The sequence below is a fragment of the Durio zibethinus genome, chromosome 13 (genome assembly GCF_047325235.1).
Source record: "Durio zibethinus cultivar Kanyao isolate XHJ-2024 chromosome 13, ASM4732523v1, whole genome shotgun sequence".
Lineage (NCBI taxonomy): Eukaryota > Viridiplantae > Streptophyta > Magnoliopsida > Malvales > Malvaceae > Durio > Durio zibethinus.
The window spans coordinates 11,115,928-11,135,050 of NC_143174.1; the positions used below are offsets into that span (position 1 = coordinate 11,115,928).

General features: G+C 30.1%; 2 protein-coding genes across 2 annotated transcripts; both read right to left on the reverse strand.

The window, feature by feature from the left end:
* Nucleotides 1-11,169: 11,169 nt before the first annotated feature.
* On the reverse strand, nt 11,170-13,202 carry LOC111304042 (AIG2-like (avirulence induced gene) family protein). The gene is made up of 5 exons (XM_022900561.2): nt 13,008-13,202; nt 12,847-12,919; nt 12,596-12,688; nt 12,195-12,278; nt 11,170-11,424 (listed from the first exon to the last, which is right to left on the reverse strand). Exons 1-5 carry the CDS (start codon nt 13,127-13,129, stop codon nt 11,293-11,295), a joined length of 504 nt encoding a protein of 167 aa, XP_022756296.1. The 5' UTR covers nt 13,130-13,202; the 3' UTR covers nt 11,170-11,292.
* Nucleotides 13,203-14,307: 1,105 nt separating this feature from the next.
* On the reverse strand, nt 14,308-17,338 carry LOC111304043 (proteasome subunit beta type-6-like). The gene is made up of 8 exons (XM_022900562.2): nt 17,018-17,338; nt 16,840-16,916; nt 16,674-16,729; nt 16,193-16,265; nt 15,659-15,770; nt 14,942-15,015; nt 14,709-14,783; nt 14,308-14,624 (listed from the first exon to the last, which is right to left on the reverse strand). The coding sequence occupies exons 1-8, from the start codon at nt 17,124-17,126 to the stop codon at nt 14,493-14,495; spliced, it is 708 nt and encodes a 235-aa protein (XP_022756297.2). The 5' UTR covers nt 17,127-17,338; the 3' UTR covers nt 14,308-14,492.
* Nucleotides 17,339-19,123: the final 1,785 nt, after the last annotated feature.

Below are 19,123 nucleotides of genomic sequence, written 5' to 3' on the forward strand. Positions count from 1 at the left end.
TGCTTTTAAAGAAAATAGATCTTGAAAATAAGAATACTTGTATTGAAAGAAGATTTAAGAAAACAAGAGTTTTTGAAATGGCTAATCTATTACCTTAGCCGTATATAAAGAAAACCTAAAAATAACTAAAAATCTAAAAAAATAGAGAAAACTGAAAAGAGAAAAGAAGAATGGAATGTGGAATGTGTTGGAAACAAGAGCTAACCTCTTTATTTATAGATAAGAGTTCAGTTATGGGGTAGAGATTTAGTACACAAGTTCAATTCTATCTAAACTCTAAAGGATAAGAGCTATCTTGATCCATAGTGTTGGCCAAACATAGGAGTCTTCAATCTTGAAAAGCCTTAACTAATCATGTCTCTTAGAATGCAATCTTGGACATTGGACCTTAAATGGTACACATCTTGATCATGCTATCTTATATATTTAGCTATGCTTTGAATTCTAAGACCATGTTGTTGTTCTTCATCCAAACTCTTTAGATTAGTCTTGTAAACTCTTTGAAATACAATTCTTCAAATAGTAATCAAAAGAATTATGGTTGAAAAAAAACTCTCTTAGCCAAATGCTTTAGAGTTCTTCCTTGCATAAAACTCTTCAATTATTATATGTGCATTGAGAAGTCTTCTTGAATATGGGAAAATCGAATCCATGTGAGAGTTTTAATGCCATGAGGATTTTTACTTCAAGTTGAATTCGAAAATCCTACTTCAAATATAATTCAGTTACATCATTTTACATGCATGGTCGAATATTACATGAATGATGTTTGTCTTAATCTAGCATGGTCTTTTGCATGAAATTGAATAGAAACTTTGCTCCAAGTAGAAAACCCTATAGATTAATAAATCAAATGTTAAAAGCACCAAATTCAACCAAAATTTAAAATTTTTCAACCAAATTGAACTTTTAAATCTTTATATATTTAAGTGCTATCAGAGGGCTTATGCTAAGGGCATTTACTTTCTATTCAACCTACACCTTAAGGTTCTTAAAAAAGGCTATATGATTCTAAATTTGGCTTTGAAAAATGAGGGTGGTCTAATTTTAAAGGATTTGGTTTAACACCTCCTTCAAGAAAAATTTCTTTTCTTAATGTATGAGAGGATATTATGATGGAAGTGGTTAAGTTGTTTTTTATTTTGAGCTTAAACGGCCATGCTTTGAATCATTATATTGCTTTTTGGTTTTTTTTTATCATACTACAATGATAGAACCATGATTAACTTTGACTATAGTTTATTAGAAAAATGAACGTAGCGAAGGCATGAGATGAGTTCTTGAGTTTGTTTCTTTTTAATTGTGATATTTCCATATTTTTAAGCATTTAGTCTTGATCATGGAGATGCATGCATGTTTAGTTGAGCCTTTTGTGAATATGGAGTTGCATTAATCATTAAAGTTATGTTTTGATGTTAGAATTTGCTTAATCATCTCTTGAGGTAAAATTATAGACTACACTTAATTAGGACGATGATTTAGGACATTTTTGGATCGTTTGTGCCTTTCAAGCTAACCTTTATTATGTTTATCCTTAGTTACCCTTTTTTAGCCTTTTATGTATCCTTTCTTTGTTGTTAACTACATGAAATGCCTAGCCTTTGATTTATCATCTTTATCTTTCTACCTTACCTTATATGCATTTTAATCTTCAAAAGTTAAATAAGAGTTATGTACATTTGGAAGAATGATGGCACTAGGAGTTGAAAATATCATAAAAGAGTCAAAATTGTATTACAAATAAAGAAAAAAAAAAGCTAAAAATAATTTTCAAATAAAAAAATAGAATTCAAAAATAAAAAAGAAAAAGGATAAAAATGTGAAAACAACAACGTTTATATGGAAATTCATGTGAGAAGTTGCCACTTAAAAGAAAAAAAAAAAAGAGAAAAAAATAATAATCTAAGTTTAGGGGGTGTACAATTCTTTTGAAAGCTTTTTCTTTAAAATAAAATATTCTAAGTAATGCATGTATAGGGGTTATGAGCCTAAATTTTCTTTTATCATACCTTAACTCTAGTCTGACAATACAAGCTTAATATAGACCTATTAATCTTTGGTTAAGCGTGACTACATTAGTGCAAAAAGTATGTGAAAAGTAAACTTATGAAATTCGTGCATTTTTTAAGGTGATTTACTAATCTCAAGTTTGCATAATTTTAATGAAATGTCTTGCATTGATACGAGATTGATTATAGACACGCACATAGATATTTGTAGTTCAGAGGGAGCTTATTCTTGAAGAAGTCTTTTGTTTAATCTATACTTATGATTTTCTATTAGTTATATTCATCATGCAATTTTTGTGGACTTATGAAAATCTGAACATTGCAAGCATGTATTATGTTTTTCTAGCATGTATTTTTTGATATACCTTAATTTTATTTTGCTTGAAGACAAGCAAAAGTTCAAGTTTAAGAGTTTGATAACTTTATGAAACAATTATTTAGACTTGTTTTTAGTGCTTAAATGACTTAACTTTACTTAGACTTGTTTTTAGTGCCTAAATGACTGAATTTTACGTAGTTTTGAGTGAAATAGGATTTTTTTACTATTAAGGTCTTAATTTGAAGATGTGTAGGTAATTTTGAAGAAAAGAGGAAATCTTGTTAAATCTTGAAAAATTCTTGACAAATTCTACCTTAACTTGGAAAAGATCAACATGCCATTAGTTTTCCTACTTTAAGAAGGCTTTCCTATTTTTACTTGTATTCCTAGTTTTACTTGGATATCCCACTTTGACTTGGAATTCCTACCTTGGCCAAGAGATCTACTAGGAGAGGTTTACTTAGGGAAGGTTTTCCTGGGTTGACTAGGAAATCCTAAGTTGATTTGGATTCCTACCTTTACTTGGAGTTCACTTATTCTTACTTAAGGTAAGACTGCATGGATATAATAACCTTCTGTAAAAGGGACGACATACTCTTAGGAATTAAATCCATAATTTGAATTCTTTTGTTCAAAAAGAGTCCTACTTGAAGGCAAACTCCAAAAAGTTTTCAAGAAGCACAAAACCTACTCCAAGTTGAAGATTTGTTTCTAGAAGTTTGCCAAGGTGCAAAAGTTATTGCAACGTATTCTTTCCTTTTGGAAAGCCTTAGTCATAAACCATTCTTAAATTTTAAGAGATTTAAAGTTCAAGAAAATTAAGCAACTTAAATTGTAAAGACTTTTTAAGATATTTAAAGACTTTAACCGTACAAAACTCTTTGCCAAAAAGAAGATTGCACGCAGCTCAAAGTTGGGACTTTGAGAGCTACTTCGAGTGTTTAAAATAAACCAACTGAGCACACCTTTCTTTTACTAAAGAAAACAACTCACACAATTCTTTTTGTATTCTAGAAGACCATGTCAGCTTTTCTTTATCTTCTTAAGTGCCATATTATAAAAGTAGGTGACAAGCCATTAAGATCTGAACAAGTCAGCATTTAAACTTTCCAAGATTTAGTTTGCATGCATTAGATCAAGCTAAGTCAGATTAGCATAATAAATATTCAAGTTAAAAAGACTTTTTCATTCAAGACTCCAAGCTTGGCTAAATCTAATCACTTTAAGAGTTCAAATCAAGTTAGTCGACCATTAGTTTAAGGTTTCTATGTAATCTTGTTCTATAAATAGCTAGCTTAGGCATTAAGAAAAAGTAGGCTTTTGGGGTGATAGCCTAACCTAAAGTAATTAGATTCTTTATTTTTTTTTGTTATTTACTTTTCACGTTTTTTAGCTTTCATTAAGTTATTTTAAGTTTATGCAAAGTTCAGTTTCAATTTTTTTTTTTAAATTCAAGTTTTGTTCTTTTCAATCCAAGTTCAAAGCTTTCTAAATTTATGTTCTTACTTTCTATTTACTTTTACTTCATTGTTATGGGTTCAAATTCATGCGATTTAAATTCACCTATTGTTTAATCTTTAATTTATTGTTTACATGTTTAATTTTGCTAGGTTAAATTCCATTTACATGCTATTGGATTAATCTGATTTGATTATCGATTAGCTTGCTATTCTTTAGTTTAATTTATCTTAATTTGACTAGCTTGTATGATTTAGGGGTTAATTAGCTAACTTTACATCCTATTATTTGTAATTCAAGGTTATTCCATGTTAGTTTATGGATAATTACATGTTTTTAGGTTTACTAAATCAATTTACATTATGTATTGTTTAATTTAAGTTGTTAAGTTTAGGTTTAGTTTCTTTTGCATGCTTAGTTAGGTGTGGATTAGTTAGTTAATTTAAGTAGTTATTTAATTGATAACTCCATAAAATAAAGTTATTTAGACTTGTTTTTATTGCTTAAATGAGTTAATTTTTCTTAGTTCTTGGTTAAATAAGCTTATTTTTAATCCTAATGTGCATAATTTGCTGTTTTGTGGAAAATCTTAAAGAAAAGATTGAATCTTGGTGAATCTTGAAGAATCTTGATATTTCTTAATCAATCATGGATGATTCTTGGTACATTCGAAATAATCTTGGATGGTTCTTGGTAGAATATTTGTGATTTTTGAAATTCTTGGAAATCTTGAAGTTGAAAGGGTGAATTTATGCAAGATTTGCTTTGCTGAACCTAAGGACTGAAGAATTGTTGAATCTCATTGACATTTTTAGAAAATTCATGGGAGAATCATGTAAAGGATATTTGGCCATTATAAGGGACAATTGTGAAATTTCAAGTTGAATGTAAGTCCATTGAGTTCTATGTAAGCACGCATGCATGAGATTAGTAATGGATGACATGGCAACAAGTCTCTTTTTATTGGTTGAGAGAGATGAAATGGAAGTTTATGTGTATGATGACTTAGAAAAGTCCAAATCACCCTTAGTTTTCCTATTTTGAGAAAGCTTTCTACTTTACTTTGACTTAGAATTCCTACCTTCAGTAGAGAACGCACTTAGTTATACTACTTAGAGTTGGTTTTCCTAAGTTAACTAGGAAATGATAGTTTGAATTGGCATTCCTACCAAGGGTAGGATTTGCATGAAGATAAAAGACTATTAGAATGAGGGGGTAGCATACTAGTAAGAGAATACTACTTAGAGTTTTATTTGCTTCAAGAAATCCTATCCTAATTCCAATAAGCTTTCAAGAATCCTAAAACCTATTCCAAGTTGAAGATTTATATCTAGAAGGCTCCCAAGGGTTTAAAAGTAATTGTAATACATTATTTTCTCATGAAAAGTCATATATCATGAAACGCCATAGCCACACACCATTTTTCAATTTTAAGAGATTTAAAGTTCAAGAAGAGTTAAGCAGTTGAAATTTTCAAGACTTTAAACTACTAAAAAGATTAAAGCCATACAAGATTCTTTGTCAAAAAAATGTTGCAAGCAATTCAAAGTTAGGACTTTGAGAGCTGTTTGAGAAAGTTTAAGAGATAATCTACTTTTTCTCTCTTAAAAAAAGAGTCATACCTCTCATCTTCAATCCAAGAAAGACAAGTCATCAAGATTTTATCCAAGTCAACAAGATTAAAGACAAGTCAGATTAACATAGTAAAGATTCAAAGAAATAACAATTTTTCATGTGAGAATCCAAGCTTGGTCAAACCTAATCACTTCATGATATAGAGTTCAAGTCTACCGTACCTCTTTATATATCTCTCTAGGATTCTTTGTAATCTTGTTCCATAAATAGCTATCCTTTGTTTAGGAAAAAATTTAAGTAAGGTTTAAGGTGAACCCAACTTGAAGTAGTTAGCTTTTTTACATTTTCTTGATTTTTATTTTTCATATATTTAAGCTTTTTTAAAGTTATTTTAAGTTTATGCATAATTCAATTTTAGTTTTCTTCTGAATTCAAGTTATGTTCTTTTTAATTCAAGTTCAAAACTTTTTTTATTTATGTTTTTACTTTCTATTTATTTTTACTTCACTCTTATGCAATTGCTGATTTTTAGTTTGTAAGTGCACAAATCACATTTAAGTAATAGAGTGTGCAAGTAGAGTATCATTCCCTCGAGGATTACAGAATGGGAGTTCGAAAACCAAGTACCAAAATGACTCTTTCAACTTTTTATTTAGATAAATCAAAATGGTTAGAGGTTGAAATGAAAACAAAACAAGATTAATGTAAATATAAAGGTTGATTACAATGCTAAATAAGATGGGAACTTGATAGCAATTGTGATGACCGAATAAAGCAAGAAAATAAAAAGAACAATTTTGCAAGGAAATGTAATTGGAAAACAAGTAAAGAATTGAATGCTTTTAAAAGAACTAGGATTGGATGAATGTAAAGAAATGTAAAGAGCAAAGTGCAAGTAATGTAAATGTAAGGAGCAAAATTGAAATCTTAAAGAGAACGTAAAAGTGAATTTGATTGCTCAAAAAGTAAATGAAGAAAAACTTTTAAGTAAAATATGAATTGAACTTGTATTGAAGAAGAACTTTGAAAAGTAAAAACTTTGACTAGTCTGTCACCTTAGCCAAATGGAAATAGAAAGATTACAAAAACTAGTGAAACCGTAACTAAAAAGAAAGAAAAGAAATTTAATGAGGGATAATTTACAAGTGAGCTAAAGTAGCTTGTTTATGGTGCATAGCTTGGGGTAGAACGGATGAACTTAGACACTTTTGATTTAGCTTAAACTCTTTGGAATATAAAAATGTGATCTTCTTGAACTTGAATGGGATAGCTGAATGGATGATGATCATGTTGAGTTGGATTGGTCCATTTGTGCTGCCCTTGCTTATATGTCCATGCCATGTCAAACTCATTCGAATTTTGAATGTGGATATATGAGGATTTGGCTGGTTTTTCAATTAGTCTTCATAGTTTTCACTTGATTCTTTCAATTAACTTAAAACTCTTTTGAATTTAAAAACTCTTCATTATTCTTCCTCTTTGGTCAAGCATGCTAGCTTGCCACATTAGGCTTTTTTGTTTGGCTAAGACATGGGCTACATATTGTCAACTTTGCATGGTTTTTTGGCCTCATCTTGTATGCATGGCTAAATGGATCTTGTAAGCTTCTCAAGTTTTGGTCGAATAGTGCTCATCACCTTTGCACGCATCGCATGGTTCTCATGCATGGCTATCTTTCTCATCATTTTTACATAGTTTGCATAATGATTGCTACTTTTTATATAGCCTGCAAGTGCACAGGTCACATCAAGTAATAATAGTGAGTAAGTAGATTATTGTTCTTATGAGGATTATGTTTTAAATGTTGGGTGCGAAACCAAGTACCAAAGGAGTTTCTTTCAAACCTTATGTTTAGATAAATCAAAAAAGTGATTGGTTTGAAAACAAAAATAATAATGAAAATGTGATAACTGAATGCCAAGCTAAATAACTGTCATTTAATAGCTCCAAAGGCAAGCCAATTATACAAGAAACAAAATAAAACCAAAAACATGTAAAAAAATTGAATGAATGCCGATTGTAAAAAAAGCATATAAAATCGAGATCTAGAACCTTGAAAAGAAAAAGAGAGTTGTGCATGAAAATAGAGAAAGAAAGATTTGAATAAGAATAAACTTGTACTAAATGAATGCTTTAAGAAACAATTGCTAGTTTCACCCTAGCCAAATTATAAGGAAACTACGTAAAACCTAAAAAGGAGAAAAAAAAAAAACGAGAAGAGTGGGAATGAATGGGATGTGTTACAAAAGAGGAGAGCCAACCTATTTGTAGTGATAGGTTCAGCCATAGGGGGACAAGATTTACAAAGTCCTATTTTATCTCAAACACTTAAGACATTACAATGTTACCTTGATCTTGATAGAGGTTGGTCGAATGTGGGACTTTTCAAGGGTGAAATGAAGCTTGTGTGGCCAAATGTGATTCTTTTATTGGTCTTCCATGCTTATTTGTCTTGCTATGTCATCATTCTTTTAAATTCAAATGAAGTTTTTGCTAAAGCAAAATTCCAAGACTAATCTTGTTAATATGGTTGCATTAAGTTCAAACTCATGAGATAAATCTTCAAAAGTCCTTCTTGAATAGAAACTCTAGCCTTATCTCTTGTAAAAGTATTTATCTTGCATTTAAACTTTTTCAAGATAATCAAAGAGTCATTCCTCAATAAGATCTCTTCTTGGCCAAATAGATGCAGGAGTCCTTGTTACATCATAATTTTATCTTTATCCTTCTTTGATTTTAATCCAAAAGGAAAGTTAATAACGAAACTGATGATAATGAATATATAGGAAAATAATGGACAGAAAATACATGTGCCAAGATCCAATAATGATCCCTTGTCCACATCAATTCAAAACTACTATCAACTCTATAAAAGTATGATATTATCAGTATTTGCCTTTGAAGTTCTAACCATTACTCAACAATGGATTTATTCCTTTTTATTTGTAAAGTAGCATGGATTGATTTTTTTTTTTTTTATGAATATGGAAATTTCACTAGTTTCAAGCATTTTTAAAGCATTTTTAAATAGTTCATGGTTTCCTTTGATTTTGATAAATTTAAATCCTTTTAGCTATAATTAACATATAGATTTACAAAATCATGTTCCAAATCGCATCAAAATAACATGAATCAAGTTTAATAAATCCATACAATTTAATTTAAACTATGAATCAAACTTTACACCATGATTTTTCTCTCTATAAAACAAGTTATTAGAAATTGTTGGTACGATTTCAATACTTGTTTCAAGAGTAACAAAAGCCCTAAACTAATTTATGGAAAAGATTGACCAAAAATAGGATTTTGACAAGCATAATATTTTGCCCAAAACATTATATTTTTTGTTCAAAACAAATTTGAAAATAATGTTTTGGGTTCTAATCTCACATAAAAAGGTTATGATACCACTTTTAAGCACAATTTTAAATCCCAACAACCATATTTGAACATTAGAATACTAAATTTACCCAATTGCATACTTGTTTGGCAAACATAATTGATAAGTGAAAGCAACTGTAGTTTTATGAAAAGATTAGGTCTTCATTTTTGCTTTTCTCTTACTGGTGGCTCTTAATGGATAGATACCATTAATTAAAAGTAAAGATGGGAACTTAGCTAAATATTATTAAAACCCTAAAAGCCTCCCAATCAAAGGAAAAACCTCCCCATCAAAGGTTTATCAGGCCAAAGGCCTACACAACTGTCAAACCACACTAATCTAATTAGAAGTGCAAAGCTAACATATAAGCGATCATAATTAAATTATTTAAGCTCTCATGCTTGTCTCGTATTATGATTAAATTTATCAACATATTTTATTAAATAGTAAAATCACTAACTAATAGTAGTCCACTTATTGAAAATTTCTAACATTTTATGGTCATAAAGATAGTATGGACTTTTTTTTAAAGGTTGATTTCATCAATAAAGCTAGGTCGATTTCATCTTTTTAACCCGAGCTAACATGGTGGTTCAACCTAAATTTTTGGAGTCCAAGTTAGCTTGGCTAGCTTAATTTTTTACCTGAAAACACATGAGAATGCTGACTTGTCACCCTTCAATTGAACTACCACCTTTCAAGTCAGGTTGAATCAACATTGTTAGCCCTAGACTTGACTTTTAAAGCTCGAGTCATCCAGGCCCAATATTTTCATCCTATAGATATAAATATCCCCTTCACACTAAGTATGCGCATTCAATTTTCTTCTCTCTTATTAAGATTCTTTTTCTTTTTTTCTAAATATCAACTTAAACGTTATAACACAAACATAAAAAAAATCTTCGGTCTTTATTTCTAATCGACCTCCAACCTTATGATTTCAAATTTTTTACCTCATCAAGACAACTTGGCACAAATACTTTTAATGTTCTATGTATATGATTTTGATTTGCAAATTTATATGTTTGGATTCAATAAAGGTTAAGTTGCAACAGGCTATTTGCCATTTATTTGTGAAGGCTCATCCCTAGTATAGGCAATTGTGGATTTCTGAGAATTTCGTGTCGCATCTCTCCAAAATTATATTGTGCTGCTAGGCATTTGAATAAATTCATTAATTGGATATTTAAAGTTAAATTTAGAGGAATTTGTTTGACGTATCTTCCTTTCAAAAATTTAAGAAAAAGAAAATCAAAACAGAGCAACAATCTCTAGGCATTTGAGGTTAAATTTTATGGTATTTTCCATTGCACATGAACAAAGTCACACATTTTAAGCAAATTGTTATATTGTTTCCCTTTTTGTAATCATCATCTTATCCTTTGGATGGAGTTTTAAGAACATCACAGATGGGTTTATACATTTGCTTAAGTAAACATATTTAGTTAAACAGACACAAGATACGTGTAAAACTTTCAATCAATTTTCGTTGAAAAAAAATGGCAATGCAAACCCATTCTATCAGGTAGGTTTAGGATAGTTTGCTCCAAACAAACAAACAAAAAAAGAAAAGGATTAGTCGCAATTGGATCTTATTGTAGCAAATTAAGTGAATTTAGCAAGTTGATAAGGGAAATCATATAAGTAGAAGATTCATGATATGGGTAGTTAGAGGTGTAGAATAACATAGATTTCATTAGTAAATATATTTTAAGTCTTTTTTCTATATTTATTTATTAAATTTAACAAACGATTACGAATAAAATTTTTAAATTTATTAATCAAATAAACAAATTATGAGCATAACAAAAATTCTTTTATATTCGATTTATTTACATTCGATAATATAAACGAACAGAACATTTAACGAATAATTTTTAAATAAGTTTAGATTAATTCATTTTTTTGGTTTATTAAATTTAATAAATAATCATAAACAATATTTTAAAATTCATTTACTTATTGAACGATTACAACCAAATTCTTACCGGTGAAGTGAAGCCTACCGCATAAACTTAAAGGACACCATTAAAGGGGCTGTTTTAGCCAAATCTTCTTACGGCCAAGGTAAAGCCCACCGCAAAATAGAATAGAAATATATGAAGGGAAGAGATGCCCCGCATAGCGTGCGTCAGCGGAGTCTAACCACTTATTAGCCATCTTGCTTTAATGCCATACCATATGCCTTCGAGCTTACAGATCTTTACCCATCTTGAAATTTTTCCATAAGATTATTTTCCCTTAGACCGAGAAACATCATCTGACAGGTAAAAACTGCGCCACCCCACACCCCCCCCCCCCCCCCTTTTTTTTTTTGCCATTTACGTTAGATAAATTTCCTAATGGACCATTTTTAACCAGATACCTCAGATTGTCTCATTGTCATCCCCAATGAAACAATTTTCCATTCTCACAAAATACCGACGAAAAAAAACAATCTGCATGCGGTAATTTATTCATTCAAAAGCAAAACAAACTAATAACCAACAGTGATCAACGATAATAGAGCATCATTGTTGAGAATATACATTTGGAAAAGGCAAACACGATCACTTTCCAGCATCTTGCTGATAGAATGATTCATATGTGGTTACTCTTGGCTTTGGTTCAGGCAGCTCCAGTTCTTCCATAAATCCAGTGGTCATCTTGATAAAACTTTCCTTATGAACTCGTGCCCATTCCTTTTAAACACATGCAAAGATAGAATCACAAAACAAAGAATTCAGTGCATAAAACATATACACACATTATAAAGGGAAGTTGTAGATCTCTTGTTTCTCGTCATGATAAAATATACTTCTTCACTGAATTTTGGGTTCGGTACTATTAGGTTCTTGTCACCTGCCCAGTCGAGAGTTTTTCTTTTTGCAATACAATTTTACACTTTTCTGCAATAACATCAAGATGGGTCATCCGAACAATGAAACACTAGCACCTGGACAAAGACACAAAACTAACATACTATACTGCAAAAGGGTCTTTCGTTTATGAACATATAAAGCAGCAGAGAGACCAGAGAATGACTTCATTATCTATTTTTACCACTCAAATCCAATCCCAAATAGATCAAATTGAGTTAGGAATCTGAACGATGTTTAATAGCAAAAATGGCAGTAATTGATAGGTGACTTCAAATATACTGGTTTTTTTCCACAAAGAAGTACGGAACAACTTTGTTGCCATCCAAGGAGTAAGAATTAATCCCACATCCACCTAAGCACTGATGCAATTTGAGAAATGTAACGCACATCTCATAAAACAATTTAATTCATTAACATAGCAGCACGGAGGGAACCAAAAAGCATGAATTATAGACCAAGCTGTCTGGACCAACATGTTTATCTAAATTATCTGAAATCTAAAATCACATTCCACCCATCATTCGTGTCTCCTTTTGATAAAATAAAAATTGAAGAGCTGAAATAGTAGCAAAGAAGAAAACTGAAAATACCTCAAAATTCCAATCTCCAAACAAGTTGGGATCATTTGCGTTGTTCCAGACATAAGCATGAGCTTTTAACTTGTCAGAACTTTCCTGCATAATGGAATGACTGACGGTCTATAATTTTTTTCTTTTAGCCACACCAGAGATGCAGAGGGGGAAAAAAAACTAATCAATGGAATGTCGTGTTACTTTGAGGGTGTTTTTTCCTTTTATCGGATGAAGAATGGTAAGTTTGAGTAGCCAAACGGGCGTATGATTAAATTTTCAGTTGGAACTTGAAGAATCAAAACAGACAAGTATTTGTATGAGCCAAAAGGAGGGTCAACAGCGTTAACAAAGAAACAAGAAAAGATGGACGGGGTTATAACTTGTATTTATTTATGGTAATAGAGTCAGATACGGCTTACCAGCAAAGAGACCTCAACTTGGGTCTTTTGGTACTCAACATCCTCAAATTCATCCAGAATGTGCAATTCAGTATCCGTGATTCCCAACAAAACCTGGAAAGGGAATTTAGAGATCGTTTCTCCTTTTTTTTTTTTTTTTGTCAGGGTAAATACATATAAAAACAAAGTAAAAGGACGGGATGGGATAGGGATGAATCAGAGGTTTTTTTAAAAGTAAATGTAAAAGTAATTAGGATGTAGGAGGGAGATACCTTGCCAATAACTTGATCATTTTGGACGGGGAGAATAGCCGGATAAACGCGTCCTTTAATGCTAAATCTGTGGCTGCACAAATTGCGAATGAATGTAAAATAAAAAAGAAATAGTAGCAGATGATGATAAAACTTAAAAAGAAATACAAGAGAAAACGGACAATCCAGTAAGAAGAGCAGCGGAGGAAGGGGGGATCCGATTCAAGAGGACGCGTACTACATCATCGGCTAATAGGCTTCCATATACGAATACGTTGTGTACTGCTGCTGCACTGCCACTCATTTTCTCCTCTTTATTTCTCCTCTCTTGTTTCTCCGATCCAGCTCTCCACCTACTTTAACGTACGATGAAATGAAAACCAAACCCATTCACAATAGCCCAGTAGCCCAACACTATTATCAAGAGAAGACACTTTACAACATGACACTTGTTTTTATTATTTTTATTTTACTTCTACGACTACCTTACTAAACAATTCGACTTCGTCAACGTTTCCTATCGCCTCTTTTTTTTTTTTTTTTTGTTTACAAATAAAAATAAATAAATACTAAAAAATCCTCAAATTTGTTTTCTTTGTTCTTTTATTAAATGTTCAAAGGTGGTGTGCATGTTCAGCAGCAAATATATGTATTTGTTTATAAAGTGCAAACCCAAAAGGCCATAGGCACGCACTAGTTTTTTTTTTTTTTTTTTTTGAGTTAATAAATATTGGTAGGTATTGATATATAAAATTATATTACTCTTTTATCTTTCAATTTCTATATTATTTGAGATAAACACTGCACTGCATTGCACTGCACTTGCATTCTGTCTGAAGCAGGAAAACAGACTAACCGACTCCCACCTGCTATTCTCTTTCATTAAAACAGCGCAGAAAGCAAGAGCTATGAGCTCTCCAGCTCTCACCACTACACTCTACTCCACACCGAATTTCTTTCTTTCACCTTTTATAATCATCACAAAAAGCTAAAAACCTCGCGACAAAAAAAGACTTAGCCCAAGCAAACGCAACCCATTCATCCCACCTTTCTTTTACTTTTTTTTGGCCCCTTGTGGGCTATGACCAATGTAAAATTCGTATAAAATACTAAAATTTATATATTATTTCAAATTCGCATCATATCATATCGTATAAAATTCATATAAAATATTAAAATTTATATATTTATATTATAATTTATACAAAAATTATACATCATAGCGATACAAAAACATAATATATATTTTTAATTTTATTAAACTCATATAAAGTTATTACTAAAATTTTAAACCCTATTACTTTCGTATCATATTTTTATATCATGTTCATATGACATCACAATATCATATTTTATATTATCAGGTCCATTCTCTAGTGACACATCACAACCAATCAAACATCCTATACCAATCAACCATCCTATCCATGGGCTCAACAGCAAAAATTCAGGATAGCACCCATACCATCCAAAAATAAATCATGAAACAAATGGTTTTAGTGCCATTTAAATGAAACTGAATTCCCACTCAAGCCATAACAGATAAATTGTTTTTTGGGTCAACTAAACATAAAAATCCTGCCTTAGAAAGAACAAAAAGAAATAAAAAGCTTGCAATGAGAACAAATCTAGCAGCTTAACACCACCTAAAAGGTGAGTCCCCTTGATTAAATATTCATTGGTTCAGGACTAGGAACGTTCAGCATATCCAGTAATGAATTCTGCGGCTCCAATTCCTCGTGCCACAGTGGAAGTTTGTCACCAGGGTAGAAGTTCCTCGTCACTCCTTCAGAGTTGATCTGCAAAAATCAAAGGTTTTGTGCTGTACACAGAATTCAAACTAACATGCAAGAAATCATTCATTAGAGTGGAACATATCTTACAATGACAGTGCGAACAACACCCCCACTAGCACCATCTCGAGCAATGGCAAGAGAAACTGCCTTAACCACTAGTTGCTACAATGAAATTCCATAAAACTATAATAGTAAATCTACGGTCAACCAAACAATTAAACTTTTCGCAAAATAAGTATATCAGTAAAAGTTGTTAAAAGAAAAGAACAAGGAAACATGGTGAAATATGACTTCAAAAAGCTTGAGTACAAAAGATGTACCTCAGCTTCATCCTTTGTCATTCCTTCCTTCCATGCCTGATCAAAAAACCCATATAGGTAACTGGAGCCAGATCCTGTGCAATGTACATCAAGCCAAATGAGAACCATTTTTCTGCAAAAGTACTACTATACCACTTGCTAGTGGCCTCCATAATGTTTTTAACCAAACTCCCATTATTTTAGGTTGTCAACGGTAGAAACTAGGTGATCTTGAACTTCAAGGAACTACTAATTATAAAAAAAGAATAGTTACATCTAATTTCATCAGTTAACTAATTATGGAGAAGACTTCACATATTTTACCACTGACTCACTGATTTCAAATTATGGGAGCAATTATATCAGTCCAAAAACTCTCAAGGTTACATGACCGCATTGAACCTCCTTAGGTTAACACCATATTTCTCAGCTGAATTAACGCAAGAAAGAGGCAACCAACAATCTGAGCAATATGCAGATAAGTGGGTAGGGAAACCTTTGTCCAAACAAGGCAATATAAATGTCAATTCTGTATAAACACATGCATTTCTGTAATCGTAACTACTAGACACTCAATGATGTGATGCTTGTCAACATTTCACATAGCATTCTGCAGAACAATTCAAAAAGAAATGTAAAGTAACACAACACCAGAAGACATAAACAGGCACCAAGCCTAATTCCTGGAATTGAAGAAAAAAGGATACACAAAGTTAAAAGATAAAGAGAATAGCATACCTCCAATAGCAAAAGGCTGCTCAATCAGTGTTCCACCAAGAGGAATTCCATATATTTTACCGCCTTCGTACTTATCCCACCCACCAACAATAAGGCCAGTCTGAAGCATGTTCTGCTCACAAGATAATAAAACTGAGTCAAGATCACAAACATGAATTATAGGAAAAAGATAAAAGATCATCATTTGCTCCTAGAAATATAAATCATGCAGATAAATGGAGCAAAACTAAAGCATAATTTCAATGTAAAAGTGTTGATTGAAATGCATTCCAAAATAAATGGTTTTTAACCAGAAACATTTTCTATAAAGGGAGAGAATGACAACAAATTTCTTACAAACTGACGGGATGGAAGATTTAAGTATCAAATTGTACATAAATCTGTACAATAGAGTGGGGATGTACAAACAGACACTAATCTCCCATGCAAACATTAAAAAGAAAAAGCAAAAAGAAGAAATAAACAGAATGAAAAATGAAAAAGGACAAAGAATAACAGAATAGTAGGACAAGTTTCTAAATGGTAAGCTCAAACCTTATTATTGTAGGATAGCAGCCTTATAAGGTTTGCAGCAACCTTGACTGTTGCAGGCTGCCCAAGCTGTATCCTGTTCATGTAGGGGAAAACACAAAAAAAAGAAAAAAGCTGTAAAACAATCAGTAATGCTAGAAGTTTGAAAATACAATCTCATGAAGTGCGGTAATAAGAACTGCCAATAGAATAATACCCCAAGAATCACCGATCAAGTAAATATAAAACAAAAAGACAAAAGCAATTTGTAGATAAAGAGTTGCAAAATGCTGAAACTAATTAGGGGTTTGGGAATTGCAACTAGAGCTAGCTAGAAGAAATTGAGGACATTCGAAACAAAACACTTAGACTCCTGAAATGTTAGCATTGAATTAGCATAATAGCATAAAGTACATGAAATGGGAACAAGCATTTATTGGAAGACCAAATAGCAAAATTAGAAAAGAGAAGCAAAAAATAAGACAAAGTATAAGAAAGAACTGACGTATGTTGATGAAGGAAATAACGGACATAGTCGGAAACAATCTGAGAATCAGCGGCCTGCAAACAGGACAATCTTTTTAATCACATCTAAGGAACAACAAACATTTTTTTTTTTTAGAGGTCCAAAATCAACAAAAGAACAAAAAGTAGACGAAAGTAAGAATTACGGATCCAGAACGGCAAACGTAGACGTTATCAGTGAGCTGTGTAATTTTGTCAGATGCCCGGTTAGCAACATACATCCCTAATCAATCAATTCAACAAAAAAAAAAAATTACTTTCACATTCAGATCCCTAATAATACTTAGAGAGAGAGAGAGAGAGAGAGAGAGAGAAACAGAATACCGGTGCTGGTACGAGAGTCGGCGCCTAGAACGACACCGCCGTTGTAGGTGACTCCGATGATGGTTGTGCCCATGGAGTGAGGGGCGTTCACGTTCATATTGAGATCCATTTTTTTATTTGTCTTTGCTTTGCCTTCTCAAAAACACCTAAATCCTAACCCAAACTCCGCTCTGCTTCAAATTTCTTTTTAAGACCTTTCTTCCACAACCATAACAACGGAAACAGAAATCCTTTTGCTCTAAGCTAGCCTGACTGACTTCTTTCCCAAGTCTTTTTGCTTTATGCTCCGTTTCTTTTAACATTCTATTTTTTCAAAAGTAGAGATTGATGAACAAACGAAAAATATTTTTTTAGTTATTTTTTTCAAAATTTATTTCTTAAATAATACTAAAATAATTATTAAAATATTTAAAATTATATATGTTTAAAATATATTAAAATTATTAATAATAAAAAAATTATATTTTAATAATAATATTTAATATTAGTATATTATATTAATATAAAACTGCTTAAAAACTATTTAATACTTATATAAATATTTTAAAATATTTAAAATAATATTTCTATTCTTAAAATATTATTTTTATTAATTTAATAATAACAGTAATATTTATTATTGAAATATTAAAAATTGTACACTATTAAAATAGTTATATTTTATATTGAAAGTATCTATTATTAAATCATAACAAAAATATTATTTATTTATATTTATTATTATATATACATTAAAAATAAAATATAAAAATAAAATTTTAAATTGAATAATAATAAATTATTAAAAATATTCATTTCATGAAAATATTATTATTATATTATTTAATATTAATTATTCAAATAATAAAATATTATTTAATTTTTTTACTAAAATAATAATATAATACTATTTATTATTGAAATATTAAAAATATTTATGTTTAAAAATATATCATGTAGAAATATTTAAAATTAAAATATTAAAAAACTTTTAATGCTAATATTTTAATTTTTTAAATTAAAAATTAAGTAAAATTTTTTTTATTAATGTAATAATATTTCATATGAGATTAAACCAAGTTTAAGAATAAAATATCATGTTCAAGACTTTACTTAAGTAGAACTATAAAAATATTTTTAAAATTAAAATATTAAAAGATTTTTAATGTTAATATTTTAATTTTTCACTTAAATTTAAATAAAAATATTTTTATTTATATAATAATATTTTATGTCGAGTCAAAATAAAGTTTAAATTTAAAAAAATAATATTCAAGGTCCGACTTGAATTTGTTTATGAGTTTGGTAAGTACTCGTACCTATAAATAATTTTTTTTTTAAATTATCTTTCTTTTTTGAAAAAAAAAAGATAATTTTCAAAAAAAATAACTTGATTTTTCGTTGTTTAATAACTTATTTTTCATTAATCAGTTAATTTTCTTATAAACAGATATAAAAAAATACAAAAACTATTTTTTAAAAGTCATTTTTCGTGAAGTAAACAAAAGCATATTTTTCTTTTCTATTGATTCTTCCTTGAAAAACATTATTACATATGGAGCATATAGGCAAAGTAAACAAATAATAGGGAAAATACATGGTTAGATTTTTTATTTTAGTAATCTTAGTAATCTAATTATAAAATTTAATTTTTTAGTTATTAATTTTTAAGTAAATATTTTTTTACTAAAAGAAGTAGTCAAATGAGATGCAAGGCATTATGGGAGTCAAAAAGTGACTCTAATCATGTCAAATGGTAGCCTAATTTAAAACTAAACAAAACTTTAATGAATCACACAACAATTGATTTTTTTTTTTTTTTGGTTTTTATCGTAGTTGTTTCGATGAATTTAACTAAATCACAAGCAGTAAGGTTAGAAAATTCATCTTAACTAGTTAAAAGTACACGTGAGAGCTTGCAACGAATGATCGTTGACAATTGAGTTTTGAGATAGTCAAATTTTAAGTTAAAGAGAATGAGGAGAGTAAAAACTTTTAGAGAAAAAGGAGAAGGGAAAATAATATATATATATATAATTATGATAGAAAAGGCAAAAAAAATATGGAAAATAATTTATTTTTATTTTATTTTAATTTTTTATTGTCATATCATTTTGATATATTTTT